The sequence below is a fragment of the Prosopis cineraria genome, unplaced genomic scaffold, assembly GCF_029017545.1.
Source record: "Prosopis cineraria cultivar Desert tree isolate PC_DT_omini unplaced genomic scaffold, ASM2901754v1 PC6, whole genome shotgun sequence".
Lineage (NCBI taxonomy): Eukaryota > Viridiplantae > Streptophyta > Magnoliopsida > Fabales > Fabaceae > Prosopis > Prosopis cineraria.
The window spans coordinates 10,974,977-10,993,544 of NW_026555337.1; the positions used below are offsets into that span (position 1 = coordinate 10,974,977).

The window sequence follows — 18,568 nt, forward strand, 5'->3', positions numbered from 1 at the left end:
AAAAATTATTTAAATTAAATAAAAAAATAAAATTTATCATATTTTCAATAAAAATTAATAATTTAATCACCAATCGTTGTGATGTGAGAATTTGATGTATCTTACAAATTATAACAGGACTAGAAGGAGTGTAACACAATTTTTGAAAGTTTTTTTTGTCCTTAATATGAAAAATTTAGAGTAATTAATTTTTTTATTTTATCCATCATTTAGTTTATTATCATTTGAATTTTTTAAACAATAATTTGTTATGGTTATTAATTTTAAAGAATGACAAAATAAAAAAAGTTATTACATATGTTTTTAATATTTTAAATGTATACTCCCTATAGAAATATTTGTAAATCATTTCTAGCATAATTCACTATCATAAAAAAAAATCTTAAAACTCATTAATTTTATTTTAAAATTTAATAAACTTTCACCTTCATCCCTGATAAAGACAAAAAATAATTTTTTTCTAGATTTAATAAAGGCAAAAAAAGGTAAAGATATACATAAAAAATAATAAAATGTTATATATATGAAACAAAAACTAAACTATCTCTCTCTACCTTATGAATAGAGCAAAAGAGTAGCTATCATTTTTTAATAAACACAAAGTGAATTAAACTTGTCTTGTGTTAAAGACCCAAAAAGTGTCCAAAAATATAGTGAAATAAAAAATCTCAACAAGGAATAGGAAGAATACTCCCATGGCCTTACTTCTACTTCACTTTAACATGTTTTATGAAAATTAAGAAAAATTAAAATTCATCAAGTCTAAATAAAAATTTAATAATTTTTAACTTTGCTTCTATTAAATATATAGACTTTAATAATATTTTTTCTTTTAAAGACTAGGTGTACATAACTTACTCTCACTGTTTTTATTTATTAGAGACATTGTCACTTTTTATTTATATTTTTTATAAGTAAAATCACACATCTCAGTAAACATTTTATTACAAATTTTTTAAACCATCCCTCATAAATTTTATTAACGAGAAACAATTAATATATGCTTGTACTAATTAATATAAAATTTTTTAATTTAATTTTTATTTTTAAATATATTATTATAGTTAGCAACTTTTTTAAATTATAGTGTACTTTTTTCATGTTTATTTACAGGAGAAATTATCACTTTTTTACTTTTAAAACAAAATTACTTATTTTAATAAGTATTTATTACATATTTTCTAAATCACCCCCAAGAATTTACATTAACAATAATTAATACATGCTTTGTTGATTAATATATAGTATTTTAGTTTAATCTTATCATTTTTAAATATAATTATTATGATTAACTAACTTTTTTAAACTGTATAATACAGTTTTTTTTATATACTTCCTCCATTAAAAAATATAAGATTTTTTTTGGGAATTACATGTTAAAAATGTAAGGTATTTTTAATCTTTTGAGGTGTAATCATTGTCTTTTTTTTCGAAAGTATCCTATTCATAATGATTTTATTTATTGTAAAATGTTTAATCAAAATAAATATAAAAAGATAAAATTAACTTAAAATTAAATTATAATTTTATTGAGAAATAAAATTTAATTTAAAAATATTTTATATTTTAAATAACAGGAGTATAGAAATGGAGGCTATTTTATAGGTTTTTTATATATATTTAAAAATAGACGGAGTGTAAAGTGATTGGCCCATGTCCCCGGCGCACTGATGTTTTTGGCTTTTAGGCTTCAGCGTTAGTGCTCTTTCGCCATTATTGATTCATTTATTCTTCCTCGGCAATGTTAAAATGCCGGTGGGAAGAGAGAGCCACGACCTCAAGCTAATGGACAAATTTCTTGAACAGCACGTTAAGCAAGGTTCATAAAGTCTTCCACGGTGGTAGTTCGTGAAACCATGAAAAGAGTAAGATTGAAATTTTCTAATTTAATTTTGTCTTATATTTTTAGTGAACCTTAATGAACACAATTAGTGACTATCCTTGTACCACCACAAAATACCTGTAAAGTGAGGCACACTGGAATCAACATTCATTGCATTCAAGTCTAAAGAGTTCATTCTGAAATATCTCCCACCTAATTCTTTTTTTTTTCTTCCTTTGCCATTGTCACCTTCACGTGCTCCCCATTCTTCTTTGTGTTCTTTTTCATTAATTAGATTATTTGACTTATGAATCAACCTATCCAATATTTTTTTTTTCAATGGAAAAATTAATATGTGTGCAGATACTCTCTTGGTCCTAATTATAAAGCAAAGTTGACCAATTTTTAATTCTTAAGGGAATATCATGATAGTTAATATCCTTAAATTTTTAAAAAAATATTTAAATTCTTAACTTTATCTTATACTGAAAATAATTGCCACGATCAAGTGTGTTTTGGGAATTACAATTTGTATAATTAAGATCGAGCAAGGTTGGTGGGTGGGGGAATTATGTGCTCTATATTCCTTATTTTTTATGACCAAATAGAATTTTAAAATTTTACTATGTAATTAGGACAGGATGGAATATCATATATACTTTTCCCTTCTGTCTTTATCATATAATACTTTTAACTGTTTCACTTATATTAAAAAAATTAAATTTTTTATAATATTATAAAAAATTAAGATGGTGCTTTTATTTTTTATCTTTAACTTTAAATAATAACACAATTATATAAAAATATCATGTTAATCAAGAAGGTGTAAAATTAAAAAAATAATTTAATTATTATAAGCATCCTATATTTAAACCAAAAATTATTTTTAAAATATGTTTTATAATATAATATAGAGAGTATGTCGTTAAAAGATGTTCGATCTTCTTTTTTTTTTGTTCTCTCTTTCTCTCTCTCCTTTTTTATTTAAATTTGTCTAATCTTTTACACACTTTACTATATCCTTTTATTTTAAATACTCGAATCTTTTCAATTTCATTTGCAAACTTTTTATTACTTATTTTTTTTCCATCTTACACTCATCAAACTTGGGGTTCCTGATCTCTCTCTTCTTCTTCCTTTCCTATCAATTTCAGGCCTCCTTTAGTATGTGAGAAATTTTTTTGATAGAATAAGAGAAGAGAGAGAGAGACATGGACTAAGCTTTAAAAATGTGTTTAGTGTATTAAAAAAAATAGAATCCTAAAATCATTTTTTGCTTGTATGCGTACTTTGATTATAGGATAAAAGGTTTAGGATACCAAAAGACCAAAAGAGTCCCTCTGTTCTTTAATATAAGATGAATTACAACATGTCATTTTGTCTTTATTTATCAGTAAAACTATAAATTTCTGAAATATTTATCATTTTTTTTCAAATGTCCCTTATAAAGTCAATAAACAAATTTGTTTAATTAATTACAAGAATAATTTTAGTCTAAGTTTTTATTTTAGATGTACTCTCTTTGTTTCAAAAATGTAAGTCATTTTAACCAAATTTTACCCCCAAAAAATAGTTATTTACTTTTAAACTAATCTTATCTTTATATTTACCTCTATTAAACATTCTACAATAAATATAAAATCATTCATCAATAGGGTTACTTTTGAAAAAAAAAACAATGATTACATCTCAAAAAACTAAAAATGTCTTATATTTTTTAACATTCAACTATTCAAAAAATGTCTTATATTTGTTAAGTGAAGGAATAATTATTATACTTAATTAGTTTTCTTTAACTGCATGAATTCATTATTTTCTCCTGTATTTGAAAAATGAGAGAGTACCTTGACTAAAATAATGTAAAATCAATTTTTCTTTAACCCCCCCCCCCCCCCAGTGAGACAGGACAATCTTCTTCATTAGTGATGACCTTTTTCAACAATAATGGCAACAAGGTGACAAGCTTCGTCGATCAGTAGCCAAGGTGATTGGTGAGGGCATCCAACAAACAACAATGGTGAGGGCCTCTAGAATGATTTACGTGATTAACAACATCAGTGGACCAAGCTTACTCGGATCTAGTGCGTGTTCGTGCTGGACTAAACTAGACCACACGTTTTGTCTAGCTTGATATAAAATTAGACCAAACCTTGGATGGATCGGTTATAAATCAACTCAGTTCAATCTGATCTTTATGCAACCTTAGTATTGAGAATGAAGCTCAATTGAGAACAATAAAGATGATGGATGAATTTGGGAAGCTGTTCTGACGTTGGAGTCCTTGGCCAGTGTGAAGAACTCTAAAAATTTAAGAAAAATTACTCATTTGGTACATGTAATTTTGATCAAATTTTAGTTTAGTTTTTAAACTTTAACTCATTATAATTAAATTCTTATGGTTTTAAGTCGGTTCTAATTTAGTCTTTGAATTTTACTTTTTACAACTCAATCCCTATATTTTTAACTATTTAAATATTGATCCATATATTTTTAAAAAAATAAAAGTATAAAAAAATAAAAATATTTTAAAATTCTAGTATCTATGATATTTATAAAGGTTAAAAGGGTTTATTGATTGAAAATATTAGTAATAAATTTAACACAATTTTAATCTTTTTAATTTTTTTTTTAAGATATAAGGATCAATATTTAAATTATTAAAATATAAGAACTAAGTTGCTAGAGTTAAAGTTTAAATATTAAATTATAATCGATTTAAAACTTCAAAAACTAAGTTACAATGAGTCAAATTCAAGAACTAAGTTATAATTAAATTAAAATTATAAGGATTGAATGATTAATTTTTTTCAAAATTAATATCTAAGAGGGAGGGCATGTTAATCACTATAAAAATAGGGAAGAAGAGAGTATTCAAGTAAAAAATGCATTCTCAAGAAGAAACAATATTCCATAAACCCTTTTATTTATTTTGTTGAAACTTGAAGGAAGGGAGAAAAGATAAAATTTAATAAATTCTTCTTTCACCTTGACCTTCCCTCCAAGTTGGAAGATTTGGAAAAATTTCCCCTTTCCTTTGCTATAATGCATCTACGTCTCTTTCCTTACCTACTATTAATTAAAGTTTATTCCCTTTGCTTCCTTATCAAGCTAAGGAAAATTTATAAATTCCCTCTCCCATTCTCAGTTGGAAACCTAGATCATGTGAGTTATTGATTCACACATGTAATCATCAATATAATTATTATTCATATTATTAATGTTAATATAAACTATATATATATAGATATTCCATTAAAAAGTATGAGATATTTCTAATCAAATTACACACCCCAATAAGTACTCTTTTTGTTTTTTTTATAGGAAAAATTATTACTCTTAGCTTGTTTTTTTTACATAAGCAAAATTACATTTTTTAATAGACATTTATTGTAACTTTCTAAATTACCCTTAATAATTTTATCATTCATAATCATAAGGAATAATTGATGAAGGCTTGATTAACACAATTAATAAAGGATATTGTAGTTTAATTTTTTTTTATCACACATAATTAGTATAATTAATCAATTTCTTAAACTACTCTCTCCGTCCCTATATATAAGATATTTTTAATTGAATCTCGTATATCAATAAAGATTTGTTATTTAATTAAACTCATATAAAAACACAATAATTTTTTAATTTTACCCCTAATAATATCATAATGATAATAAGAAAAGCATACAATTAATGATCTATTTCATTTTTCAAGACAAGGTTAAAATTATTTAATTATTCAAAAATATCATTGCCACCTCTTCTATTTAGGAACAAAATAAGCTTCTAAAAAGCACCTTGTATATAAGGATGGAGGGAGTATGTGATATGATTTTTTTCTCCTACAAATAAAAATGGAGGGAGTAAGTTATCTGTCTTTAAAAATTAATACCATCTTTTTATATTTATTCTTATTTAATACTCCCTTAGTTCTAAATATAAGACACTTTTAATTAAAATATCGCATTCCAATAAACCTTATTAAATACACTTAATAATTTTATCTTTTTAAACAACAATACACATAATTTAATATATGAAAAGAGAATAAATGAAAATTAATTATGGAGAGATAAAAGGCAATATTAAAATTAATACATTTAATGAAACCTTACTATATTTTAAATGTCTTATACTTTAAAACCAAAAAAATTCTTTAAAAATATCCTATATTTAGGACGGAGGGAGTATGATATTTTGCTTGAATGTGAAGGGTCAGTTGATTCATTTATTAAGGATTTTTTCTGAAAAAAAAAACTCATCAATCCCATGTTAAAAAATTACAAATGCTTTATATTTTAAAATATTTTAAAACATTTAATTAGGACGGAGGGAATATGATATTTTGTTTGAATGTGAAGGGTTAGTTAATTCATTTATTGAGGATATTTAAAAAAAAAACTCATCAATCACACATTAAAAAATTACAAATGCTTTATGTTTTAAAACATTTAACTTTAAAAATACTCAATATTTTTCAAGGGAGGGAGTAGATATATAGCACATTCCACGTTACTAACAAGTTTGTGAAGCTCATCCGACCCCTAGTTGTCCATGTAATGCGCAGGGTTCAAACTTTGAATGCTTCACATTAATTATGATATCACAATCATTAAAAATATTTGGGATAATATAACTTTTAATTCCTTGTGTCAGAAGAGTTATCAGTTTGGTTCCTAAATTTAATTTATATCATTTCAATCTTTAATATTTCATGAACTTATCTAGGCAGTCTCTAATTTATGAGAGAAATTAACATCGTTAAAAAAGCAATACTTATATATTTAGTTTTGTATGCTTAATATATTGTTATTCAATTAAATTAAAACAAATAAATTTTAATATGTTAATATTATTAACAAGTTCCTAAATGCCTTGATTTAATTGAAAACTAGCAAATTAAGTATTTAAGATTAAGTATATAAATCTTTCCTGTGGCTAAATTACGCTAACATGACTAGTAATGTGGGGAAGTAAGATGCTAACTTGGACAAGAAAAAAAAAAACCCACATAAATTAAATTAGGAATTATAAAATATTAAAAATCAATAATATTAAATTTTGATAACAAATTATTCTTTTTACTCTTCAATGAATGTTAGAAAGAGAAAATATATTGTTAAATTATATATAACTTCTTAAATTTTTTAAAAAAGTTGATGAGTTTTAAGGTTTTTTTTATTTCTTGTGAAATATGTTGAAAATAATTTATAAATAAAACTAAAGAAGTATAAATTAAACTTGAGGGATTAAATTAATAACTTTTCAAATATAATGGACTAAAAAGTTATATCATCCCAAAATATTCGATACAAAATATGAAATTTATTAATAGAAACACCATTAACAAATTGCCAGATTATTTTTAAAATTTTGTGAAATGGAAAGAATATTTAACTTGATATTTGATATAAAATATTATATTCGTAATAAATTAAATATTATGTGAAAACTTGCAATAATTTATGACCGAAGCCTACTTCATTGCATCTAGCTGAAGCTTAATGGCAGATTTCATCTTCTTCATGATTTATTTTACCTTCAATTTTTGTATGTGGCACCTGACTTTTGCTTCTCCTTTGTGATTTTTGAATATTGCATTTAATTTCTAGTTTGTAGATTGTTGATGCCTATGACTTGTTTATTGTTTACCTCTTTGTTCTTCAATTTCATGGTTACAAGGAGTGGTCACTCCTTCTGCTTAGGTTAAAGCAATTTTTTTTAAACGAAAATATTTTAGACTTTTCATATTCTTAACATTAATATTGAATAAAAATAATTTTTCAGTTCCATAAACTTATTAAAATTAAAAATATTTTTAAACCTCATATTCCTCTCCATCTTCATTTTTAAATCCATTTCGTTTCTATTAAAATCATTTTTAACGTGCCAAACCTGGCTCCTCAAACAAGAGAGTTTAATTTCTAACTGAGAATGTCAAGTCTAAACAGTCAACGGCTTTTTTCTTTGCTAAAAAAATTATATTTTGGCCTAAAACATTCAAAATTTATCACATACATTCACATTCATGTGCACTATGGTATTTCTGTTTTTTTCTCTTCACAATATATAAAAAGTATTTTGACCAACCGTTTCTTCATTTTTGAAAATCTGTATGTTGGCTTTGCCGCCGATTTCTTCATACGAGTCGTGACTCTGCTCAGAAGAAGCCTTCGCGGGAAAAACCATCGCCGGCTCATAGGGCTTTGCTTCTACTTTTTTTTTTTCTTCTTCGCATTGCTTTCTCCAAGATTTAGAAACTTTCAAGTTCCCGATCTGCATTCTGATGTCTTTCAAATTCTGCATATGTATTGGTATTGCATCCTTAATCCTATATTTCTCTTTAATGTCAAAATTTGCTTCATCGTAATTTTCTCTTCCATGAGCTTCTTAGTCTTGAATTTGAGGCGGAAAAAACGAGTTTTAAACCTTGATATGGTTTTTGGGATTCTCTTTTAGAATGTGGAAGATGAATCGGTTGATTTTGCAGTTTTGTTAGATTATGCTCGTCCAAACTAGAAGAAGAGCCTGCTTATCGATCTTAGTTGTTAGAATCTGGTTTTAGGCAAGGTAACTGAAGTTACTTGAAGCGACGAAGGCAGAAAAAGCACCGAGAGTTACGGTAAGTAAGTATTCGTAGAAGGCCTTGCTGTTATTTGCATCACTTCTTAATAAGATTAGAGAGAAAAATCAGAAAATTTTATGATGCGAGAACATTATCAGTATTTGCTTCTGGCGGATACTAGCAAAATTTCAATTGTCAAGGAATTAACTGAAGTTGCATGCCTCTGAATTTCTGAACTGCAAGAGGTATATTACTAAGAATTTTCACCGTCGTTAATCAAGAGAGAAGATAACTTACAATATCATTAAATCCAATTTTCGGCTCTGATTTTCTTAAAAAAATATTTCGATAATCATAAATGACAATGAGGTTTGAGGTTTTTCTCCATTACATCATACATAATGGTTTGAAATTTCGTTTTTTCCGCAAAAAATATTGTTCTATTCCCCCCACCCCAAGAATTTTAAATAACAACGACGAATACATTCTTTGTTCTACTATAACGGTTTAAGGATGCAATTTAATTATATACATTCCTTGTTTGCTCTTTTTTACCTGTAGTCTTGTAAACCCGGAGGGGTTTACACTTTACAGTCCAGAGAGTTTGAGTCGTGAGGTAGTGTGTCCATAACAGGTAATAATGCATTTCCATCAGCACTTTTTTAAGTTGCAGAGTTTATGTATGCAGTGTATCTTGGGTTTTGTGCTATGAATCAGTTCATTCTCAGCTAAAGCTGTCCTGGAATCCTATTGGTTAATAGCACATTTTATCAATCAGACACCTAATCATGCGGGGCTTAAATCCAGGTCAATCTGATGGTCATATTAGTTCTTGAAGTGCATTGATGCATTGTTTTGATTTGCAGGTGTCTTGACCCATGTAAAGTTAGTATTTGACAGCTCAAATGAGATGCAATGCATGCTGGAGAGAATTAGAAGGGCGTGCCATTTCCACAACATGTGGTCACCTTTTGTGTATCCAGATTCCTGGAATTATGTCATTTGATTCCTCCTTTTTATTTGATCATCATGCTTATAATATCAAATTGGATTATTTGTTCTGTATGTTCTGTTTTTGTGGTCATTAGTTGATATGTATATTCCTTAACACTTTAAAAAGGCACAGATGATGCTAATAAAATATTAAGTAATGATGGAGTATGCCCAATCTGTGATCAAGTGCTTTCAAAGAGGTACGAGGTTGATTGATATCTGCGGAATAATTCCTGGCGAAAGGGAGGACATGATTTTGAGATTGTTGTGATATTATCCTGAATAAAATGGTTGTCTGATGGTACTAATTATCTGTCAACAACCGATTATCAGAACTTATATTTACGCTAAAATATGATGTTCCTTTAACTTGTAATTTATTTTGGGTTGTTACTCTTGATCCACGTGATATGAATACCTATTGAAATGGACATTTAGTAGAACCAATTATTAGTCCATTATTTATAGTCATAGCTGCGCTGTAATATAGTTATTTTTGCCGGCTGACGACTTACTCTTTGCTATTTTCTATGTTTGTTCTCTTATCAGTCACATGAAACCTATGGATATCAGTCCTGGTGATGAATGGATAAATGTAAGTAAGAATTCTATTGAACTAGAATATAGGGTCTGTACTTTGCACAAAATTTAATAAAAGCTACGTCATTCCTACCTTGTGAATAGTGCAGCATCCCGCAAGTTTTAGGTAAATAGACAGATATTGTTGTCTTGACTATATGTATCTAACATATTCTTTCAGCTTTTATATTTTATTTTATTTTATAATTGTAGTTTGATGAATTCCTTTCACTGCAACTCTAGCTTTCTTCATTTCCCATTAACATTGCTCCTTGTACTTGTCCCGTTTACTGCTGCAGATGGCCATGGCGGGAGTATCTCCGCAGATATGTATCCTTTATTGCCCATTGATGAGAGGGACCTGTACAGAAAATAGGGAATAGAATGTCATCCTAGTTGTAGCTATGTACCTCTGATGGACTCAGAACAAAGTAGATTCGAAGCAATTTTTGAAAACTCATTCAAAAGATTGAGATTATACCAGGCCATGTGTTTTCCCTTGAACAAAGCCAGTGTTCAAGACTTGTTACAGAAGCGTGATGTTTTACATTGGGCAAAAGGAACTGGAGATGCAGTATAAAATGAACAGGATTGTAGCTCAATGCCGGCAGAAATGTGAGATGCTGCACCAGAGAGCTGAGATGATGCAAGAAAAGTTTACAGAAAAGCTAGAACGGGTGCATAATGCCTACCAAAAAATGGCCAAGAGGTGTCAGATGATGGAACAGGAAATTGAGACCTTATCCAAGGACAAGCAAGAGCTACAGGAAAAATTTGCTGAAAAATCCAGGTCCGTGTCCTTTTTTATGGCCTAATTAAACCCGATGATCTGGATCATGATGCCTAAAATTTGTTTCAATTCCAGGCAGAAGAGAAAATTAGATGAAATGTATGATCAATTGAGGAGTGAGTATGAGTCAGTGAAACGATCTGCCATACAGCCTGCAAGCAACTTCTATTCCAGGAATGAGACTGATTTGTTCTCCAACCCTCCCAACATAATGGATGAGAGAGAAACTGGCAGGAAAGGTAGCCTTTCTTTTTCTTTCACCCATAGAACAATGCTACTTGGCATCAATAATTTGAGATATGCTTACATATTCAGTTAGCGTTATGATCAGTTGAATTGTCTGTCATTCGAATAACGTAATGACACAGTATAAATATGTGACCTCTTTTCTGCTTAGATATTTCCAAAACTAGGTAACTTACTTTGTGCAGGTTGGCCGGTCACCACACCGGAAACTCCAGGGCCCAGAGAGGACGTATGGCCGGCAAGACAGAATAGCAATAACTCGGGTCACTTCGATCTCTCGGTTGGTTCACCAGCAAAGCAAGCAGTTCTTGTGGGAGATACAGGGAATAGAAGGGTTGGAGGAACTCATCCTGTTTACGGGGTTGGTGCTAATAGTAACCCGTCAATGACTTTAAGGAACATGATACTGTCTCCAATCAAACGGCCTCAGCTTTCTCGTAACCGCACCCAATTATTCACGTAAGTCGTCACCTCATGTCTGCTAATTCTTCTATATTTAGCAAGTAAATGAATTATGCAAAATAAAGAGAAAAAGCACACTTGGTGAAAAGAGTAAAAATAAGCCGACACAGTTTCACTTTGTTGTGTCACTTTCTATCGTAAATGTACGATATATTACTATATTAGGATTTCAATCCTAATTTTCTCTGCCATGTACTCTATCTATATTCATGAATCTTGGTGTTTCAGGCTGTAGGCTCAGAGGAGGCTAATGTGTACCATCTCAGTCAAGCGATCTGGTATTGTTTCACCCATCAGTTTATAGTTTTATAGTGTTCTAATAACATTCTAAATTTTCTTACCTGGAAACGTTAAAAGTGAAGAGTTGCTAACGGAACAGATATACCAAATGTAGATTAACGTATTACTTCTGTTTGCTGAATGCTGAAAAGTGTGTTTTGTTCTTGAATCAATTATTATTGACATGGACGTTTTGGACAACCAAAAATGCCATCCATCGTGTGAGATTGCGTTTCTCATATTTGAGCTTGTCAGTAAGTTCCTACCATCCGCAGTTTCATGGCCAAATGTGTTTTTCAAGTATTAGTCTCATTTTATTACTGATTGAATTTGAAACATTTTTTTTTAAAATAAAGGATCAAGCTATTCATAGAGATAAAGAGAAATTACTCTCTTTAGAATATAATATAAGTTATTATTAACTAATTTATATTTTAAAAAAGTGATTAAAATCTTAATTTTATAAAAATTTTCATATCTTTCCAATCATATTCTTGGGTGGGATAAATATAACATCTAACTTATTTAAAACACTTTCATTAATTATGTGAGTGGAATATAATAAAATAAGAGTATAATTTTAAAAAAAAATATAAAGCCTACCCTGTATTTTATATAAAATATGATGGACTAATCAGGCCATCTAGAAAAGATCTTATATTATAATTTGGAGGGAGTAAATAGCAAGGGCTGTAATTTAATGTCCTAATTAAACAATAAAACCCCTACTAATTAAAGAAATATTAGCAGTAACTTGAAAAAAAGAAGCAAAAGAAGTCAGAACTCAGAAGCCACTGAACATATCTGTCAAATAAATCTTTTCCTGGGCCAATCTGTTAGAGATCAGAGAGTCCCTCTTTTTTTTTTTTTTGGGTACAATGAGATCAAAAAGTCTTTTCTTACAACATGCAATGTCAACAATATGATCTAAAGTGTTTTCCACAGTGAATTGATTATTTATCAGTTTAAAAATTATTTTAAATAACTTTTAAAAATAATCTAACATGTGAAAAATAATATTATAAAAACACAAAATACATGAAGATAATACAAATTTTTAAAATAAATAATAATAAATTATTTTTTTATAAATAAAGATTTAACAAGTATCATAAAATCTAAAAATAATTAAAACAATAATAAATTTTTATTATTACAATAAAATAAAAAATAATATTTTTTATAATATAAATATTTTTATAAAATCTTTGAACTATCTAAAAATAATTTAATTGTTAATCTTAAATAAACAGATGCAAAATATACAATATTTAATATTTTTCTGGATAAGCTAATTGGTTTCCAAAAGTGTATTCATGGATCTCGATCTTCTCGGCGGGCAAATTCTCTACATCCCTCAACAATTAAATTTGGTCCATTCAGGTGGAGAATTTGTTATTAAACAGTAATATATATATATATATATATATATATATATTGAGATATCATGTATAGGAAAAAATATGCCAGGTTTCAGTCAAATTTTGAGTAAACAACTTAGCCTATTTATAAAAGTAAGCCTAATTATAAATTTAAGTATGATTTTTTTGTTAAAACAGATCCTGTCAAAATTTAAACATGACAGGTCTTCCAAAGCTTATTTACTTATTTTAATTTAATCAACTTTTTTGTTAAATAAGGTTGGCCTTGCCTGTAGGGACATACAACCTGTCTTATTTAAATTTTAGTCTAATCTCTTTAACAAAAAGACCATACTTAAATTTATAATTAAGTCTATTTATATAAATAGGCTAAGCTTATTTATTCAAAATCTGACTTAATCTTACTTATTTTTATTCATAAAAGATATTTCAAAAAATATATATTTTTATTAGGAAAAGCATAATTTTTTATCCTTATAGTTTCACTGGGTTTTACTTTTAATTCCTATAGTTTTTTTTTTTCAGTGTTTTCAGTCCCTATAATTTCAAAAAAATTGGATAACATTTATTATTTTAAAAATATTGAAAAAAATGAAACTATAAGACCTAAAAAATAAATGTCACCCAATCTTTCTAAAACTATAAGAAATGAAAACACTTGAAAAAAAAGCTACAAGGACTAAAAATAAAATTTAATGAAACTATAGAGGCCAAATATTATGCTTTATCTTTTTATTATTAGAAAGTAAATTGTTCACATAGATTTTTAATAGCTATGTGATGTGTGTATTGATTGAATTTTGACCATTTGAATCGATTAGATTTGGTTGTTGAGGGACATTGAAAATTTCTCCACTGAGAGGATTTGGTTGCATGTATTCATCTTCCTTTTCTTTCTGAGGGAAAAAGGGAAAATAGCAACCAAGAACCTCAGTAGTAAATTAACATTAGTTAAGGACCAATTGACTCCAAAATTGCAATACAACCTCTTGGTTCTTGATTGATATTAATTTGTGAGGTTAAAAGGCCAAATTGCCTCTTAAATTTTAAAAAAGAAACATCCCATTATTACAAGTGCTGATTATCAAACCACCATCGAACCCCTGCCAGCGGTGAGGTCACAAGAGCCCCTATTGCTAAAAGCCAGTCATTGAAGCTTCGATGTCAATGATATTTTTATTCAAAAAATAATTGGTTTAGGTGGCCAAAAGAGAATTTGATCCCATGACCCCTAGCCACCTAAAAGACTTGGTACCCTTTAATTATATATAGCATATATATATATATATATATATATATAAGTAATAAACCAAGCTTTTAACCATTCCCATATTATAACATAACAGTGTGTTATTAATTCCTAAATGGAACTTGTTATTTTACAAATGTTACTCGTTAATTTGACATGGACAATTAAAAATTAAGAGTTTTAAAATTTAATGCATTTTATTTGTTAAAAATTTGAATGTGTTATTGTTAATCACAAATTGGTTGTTATTAAAACCTGAATCAATACTTGTTAATGAAGGATTAGCAAGTACAATGAAGCTCATCCTATTAATTTTTTTAACTTGTAAAAATTAAAATAGATTGTTGTTAATTTTGAATGAATTATTGTGAAAACATAAATATACACTTATTGATAAAGGACTAACACATATAATTAAGCCCATCTTATCTATTTTTCTAGCTTGTTAAAGCTTAAATGGAGTGTTATTAATTTAGAATGAATTGTTGTTAAAACCTGTATATATGCTTGTAGTTGATGATTAAAAGCACAGATCTAATGGACTGTTGCTTTTTTAGATTATTAAATCCCGAATAGACTGTTATTAATTTAGAATTAGTTATTATTAAAACCTTTAAATGGAATCTTATTGATGAAAGATTAATGCATACAATTATGTTCATTTTATATGCTTTTTTAGTTTGTTAAAGCCCAAATGGACTGTAATTAATTTAGAATGGGTTGTTGTCATTCTAAACTCCTATTATGTCAAATCTTACATCAATCTTTTTATAATTTGATTGGCCCATCGGCTACACCGAATAGGACTAAATTGTTGGCGACGACTAGGACTGAATGACCGACACCAATGGGGATAGGATGTCCAACTTCTATCAGGACTGAATTACAGGTGCTAACAAGATTGAACTTGTGATTTCCACCTAGACTGAATTGCCGATGCCTATTGAGATCAAATGATAGACTTCCATTAAGATTATACTACAGGAGATGATTGGGACCAGATGATCGACTTTTACTGGGACCAAATCACTAACGTCAATTGGGACTGGAGTGCAGGCAGAAAATAATTAATAGCCCTATTTCGATCATCGTTAGTAGTCAGGTCTTGGTAGAGGTTATTGGTCTAGTCTTGGTTAAAGTCATTGAACTCGATCACGGTAGGATCCAGCTGTTCGATCCTGGTCACAAGTGACTGTCTAATCCTACTCTGCACCTATGGTCTTGTCCTGGTCAACACCGACAATCTTGTCTCAATTAGCGCCTACAATTAGGTCTCTATAGAAGTTAATGGTTTGATCTTGGTTGTTGCTTGTACTTTGATTCCAATCGGCGGCGGCGGTTTGGTCCCTATGGAAGTTGACCATTTGGTCCCAATTGTTGCCTACTGTACGGTCTCGGTGGAAGTATGCCGTTCGATCTCAATAGGCGCCAAGGGTTTGATATCAGTGGAAGTTGATCATCTAAACCTCCAACTTTAATTAGGACTGGACCATCGATGTTGTTTGAGTTGTTTTTAAATTCAAACATGAAATTTGAAATTTAAAATTTTACCTAGATCCAAACAAAGGATTTTAATATTATAACTTGAAATTTTTTATATTATTCAAATCAAAAATTTAGAATCTATAAATTTTAAATGTGAGATTTCAAATCTAAATTTTCAACCCAAATTTACTAATCCAAATGCAATCTTATATTCTTTTGTGTGTCTGGAGCCATTATAAGTTGAGCATTATGTCTTTCCCCTTTCTTGTTGCTTGCTAATTACTTGTTTAACACTTTTATTATTCAACTTAATTCGATGGACCTCTTTTCCCCTTTGTTCCACATGCAATCAAAGAAACATGCCATATTATTGTTATTCATGGTTTGTGAAGAATCCAAATCACTATAAATTTTATATTTTACTATATTGATCTTCATTTTCGTACCTGGCTAATACATTTTTTATGTTTGTCTTTTTGTGCGCTCATCAGCAAGATGATTGGAACATCTTATAGAATTGCTTTGGGCCTTTCAGATAGAATGGCCACCATTAAAGAGAATGGAGCAGCGAGTTGATGTAAAACTGAAGATACTTGAGGCTTTTGGAGAATGTATATGACGTTTCATGAAGCTTCAATTCCTTTTGCCACAAAATTGTAGTTTCTATTTTTAAGTTGTTTGGGCTGGCCATGCCATGGAGGATTTCTTGAAACGTAATTAATCACATTTTCTATACGTTTTTCTTTGGTCTTTTCCAATAACGGACTTGCTGTTGGCTTGGCATTGAGAAAGGAATTTTTCTTTATTTCCAGGAGAAAGAAAGGGAAAATATGACTTTTAATCATGAATTTTTTCTTCAATTATTGACTCAATCTTTGAAATTTGAATTTTAAATTAGGATAATTTAGTATTTATACTTTCTTGACTTGAAATAATTCAATTTTATAATTTTTTGACTTGGTATAAGTTAGTCTCTACAATTTTTTACTTTAATGAACTATAAAAATTGAGTTGTATTGAATTAAAATTTAAAAACTAAGTTAAGAATTGAGAGAAAGTTTATGAATTAAAAATTATATTATCTTAAAAAGAAGATATAATTATATATTATAATTATTATTTAATAATTAATGAATAGTAATTATCTTTTACTGTTGTTAGTAAATAATATAAAATGAGGGAAAACACAGCATTTATATTTAGAAGTCCAAGTTAAATTTAGCAGTCAAATTTACAAGTTCTAAGTTAAATAATAATTTAGCAAACGTTTTCGTTGCTAGCAATGGCAGCACCTCCGACACCGGACACTGGTGCCGCCGTTGCCGGTGATTTTCCAACGACTTCTTCGGTGGTTAAGAGAATTTGTCATTCCAATAATCAGGTTTTGCTTGAAAATCTGTCCCAAATATTTTGATAAATGTGCATGAACATGGCCCCAGAAAAACCTAAATCAAGCAAATTGTTTTTTTTTTATTTAAAATCTTGAATAAAATGTGCGTTGCCTGTTTTTTTTATTTATCCCATAAATCTTGGAAAGGATATTTTAGTTGGACATTTTTTCAGGGCAAGATGTATATTGTTAATCTTATACACTTAATATAATTTTATTCAATTAAATCAAGATATGTAAATTTTAGTGTGTCAACACCATACATATTAAAAATATAACAACTTATTTTATTTTAATTTTTTTGGTGCATATAAATAACATACGAGTGTATAATCCTGTTAGAAAAATGTCCACATTAATATTTAATCTTATTTCAAATAGAATTTTCTTAAATAAAAAAAATATCTACAAGCAATGAACAATGTATCAATAAAAATTTATTTTATCTTCATTCAAATTATTTTAAAATTTATTACCTATTAAGAATATAAAAAAATAATTGCTTTCTTTTTTGCTTTGCTTTTTGCTTCCTTTGTATGAAAAAAGAATATAAAAAATAATTTATTATCTCATGATATGTTATCATTACATGAATTAAAATTCAAACAACAATTTACAAATTAAATTCTGGATGATAACTTAATTTATTTCAAAATTTGTTATCAGTGTGTGTTAAAAAGTTAAATAATATATGTTTCATCTCAAAATTTATTACCTCAGGCGTCTCGTGTTTAGTCAGGGTCAAGATGTGCTTGACCAGTTGATCTTGACTACGACCGACACGTTTGCTCAAGGCGAGGTCCGGTTACTTAATTATATTAAACAAATTTATTTATTTAATAAAAAAACAAAACAAACTAGAAATGATAAAATTTAGACAACTATTCAGGTACATAACTATTCATTATATTATACTTTCTCATATATGTCGATGATATTGAGATTCATTGACGATGATATATATATATATATATATATACTGATGCTTAATTGATTCCTCATTTGATTTCTGTCAAAGTCCAAGTGACTGCTAAAAATGAATTTTAGTGTGCTCCGTATCTAAATAATAGTATGGTTTATTATGTATAGGTTAAATAAATATTTTAAAGAAAACATGACAAATAAATCCTTAAAAATAGATAAATTATAAAATATTATCACAATATGAGATAATTATTATAAAGTTCTTGGGGACTTATTTAACATAATTTCTTATAAAATTATATTTTTAACCTTAAACAAAATAATAAAAAGCATAGCTACTAATATTGAAATTAAAGTTATTAATATAGGAAGCATAGTTATAACTGCATAACTAAATTGAAGTTA

At 28.1% G+C, this 18,568-nt stretch overlaps 1 protein-coding gene across 7 annotated transcripts; it reads left to right on the plus strand.

Moving 5' to 3' along the window:
* The first annotated feature begins 7,968 nt into the window (after positions 1–7,968).
* LOC129312321 (E3 ubiquitin-protein ligase CCNB1IP1 homolog) lies at positions 7,969–11,922 on the plus strand. 7 transcript variants are annotated; one of them, XM_054954861.1, is made up of 11 exons: positions 7,969–8,133; positions 8,279–8,441; positions 8,946–9,018; positions 9,251–9,359; positions 9,505–9,577; positions 9,927–9,972; positions 10,256–10,286; positions 10,470–10,746; positions 10,822–10,985; positions 11,178–11,451; positions 11,683–11,922. In XM_054954861.1, exons 4-11 carry the CDS (start codon positions 9,290–9,292, stop codon positions 11,687–11,689), a joined length of 942 nt encoding a protein of 313 aa, XP_054810836.1. In that variant the 5' UTR covers positions 7,969–8,133; positions 8,279–8,441; positions 8,946–9,018; positions 9,251–9,289; the 3' UTR covers positions 11,690–11,922. The 7 variants fall into 7 exon arrangements, with proteins under 7 accessions (XP_054810836.1, XP_054810835.1, XP_054810840.1 ...); XM_054954860.1 differs by having other exon boundaries at positions 8,310–8,441; XM_054954865.1 differs by having other exon boundaries at positions 8,310–8,441; positions 11,208–11,451.
* The last annotated feature ends 6,646 nt before the right edge of the window (positions 11,923–18,568 follow it).

What these genes read in the sequence shown, in the direction of transcription:
- LOC129312321 (XM_054954861.1), top strand. Translation starts at nt 9,290, where the DNA reads ATGAGATGCAATGCATGCTGGAGAGAATTAGAAGGGCGTGCCATTTCC. An exon ending in CTGGTGATGAATGGATAAAT is followed by an intron (nt 9,973 to 10,255) that starts GTAAGTAAGAAT and finishes TTACTGCTGCAG; the next exon opens with ATGGCCATGGCGGGAGTATC. An exon ending in AAATTTGCTGAAAAATCCAG is followed by an intron (nt 10,747 to 10,821) that starts GTCCGTGTCCTT and finishes TTTCAATTCCAG; the next exon opens with GCAGAAGAGAAAATTAGATG.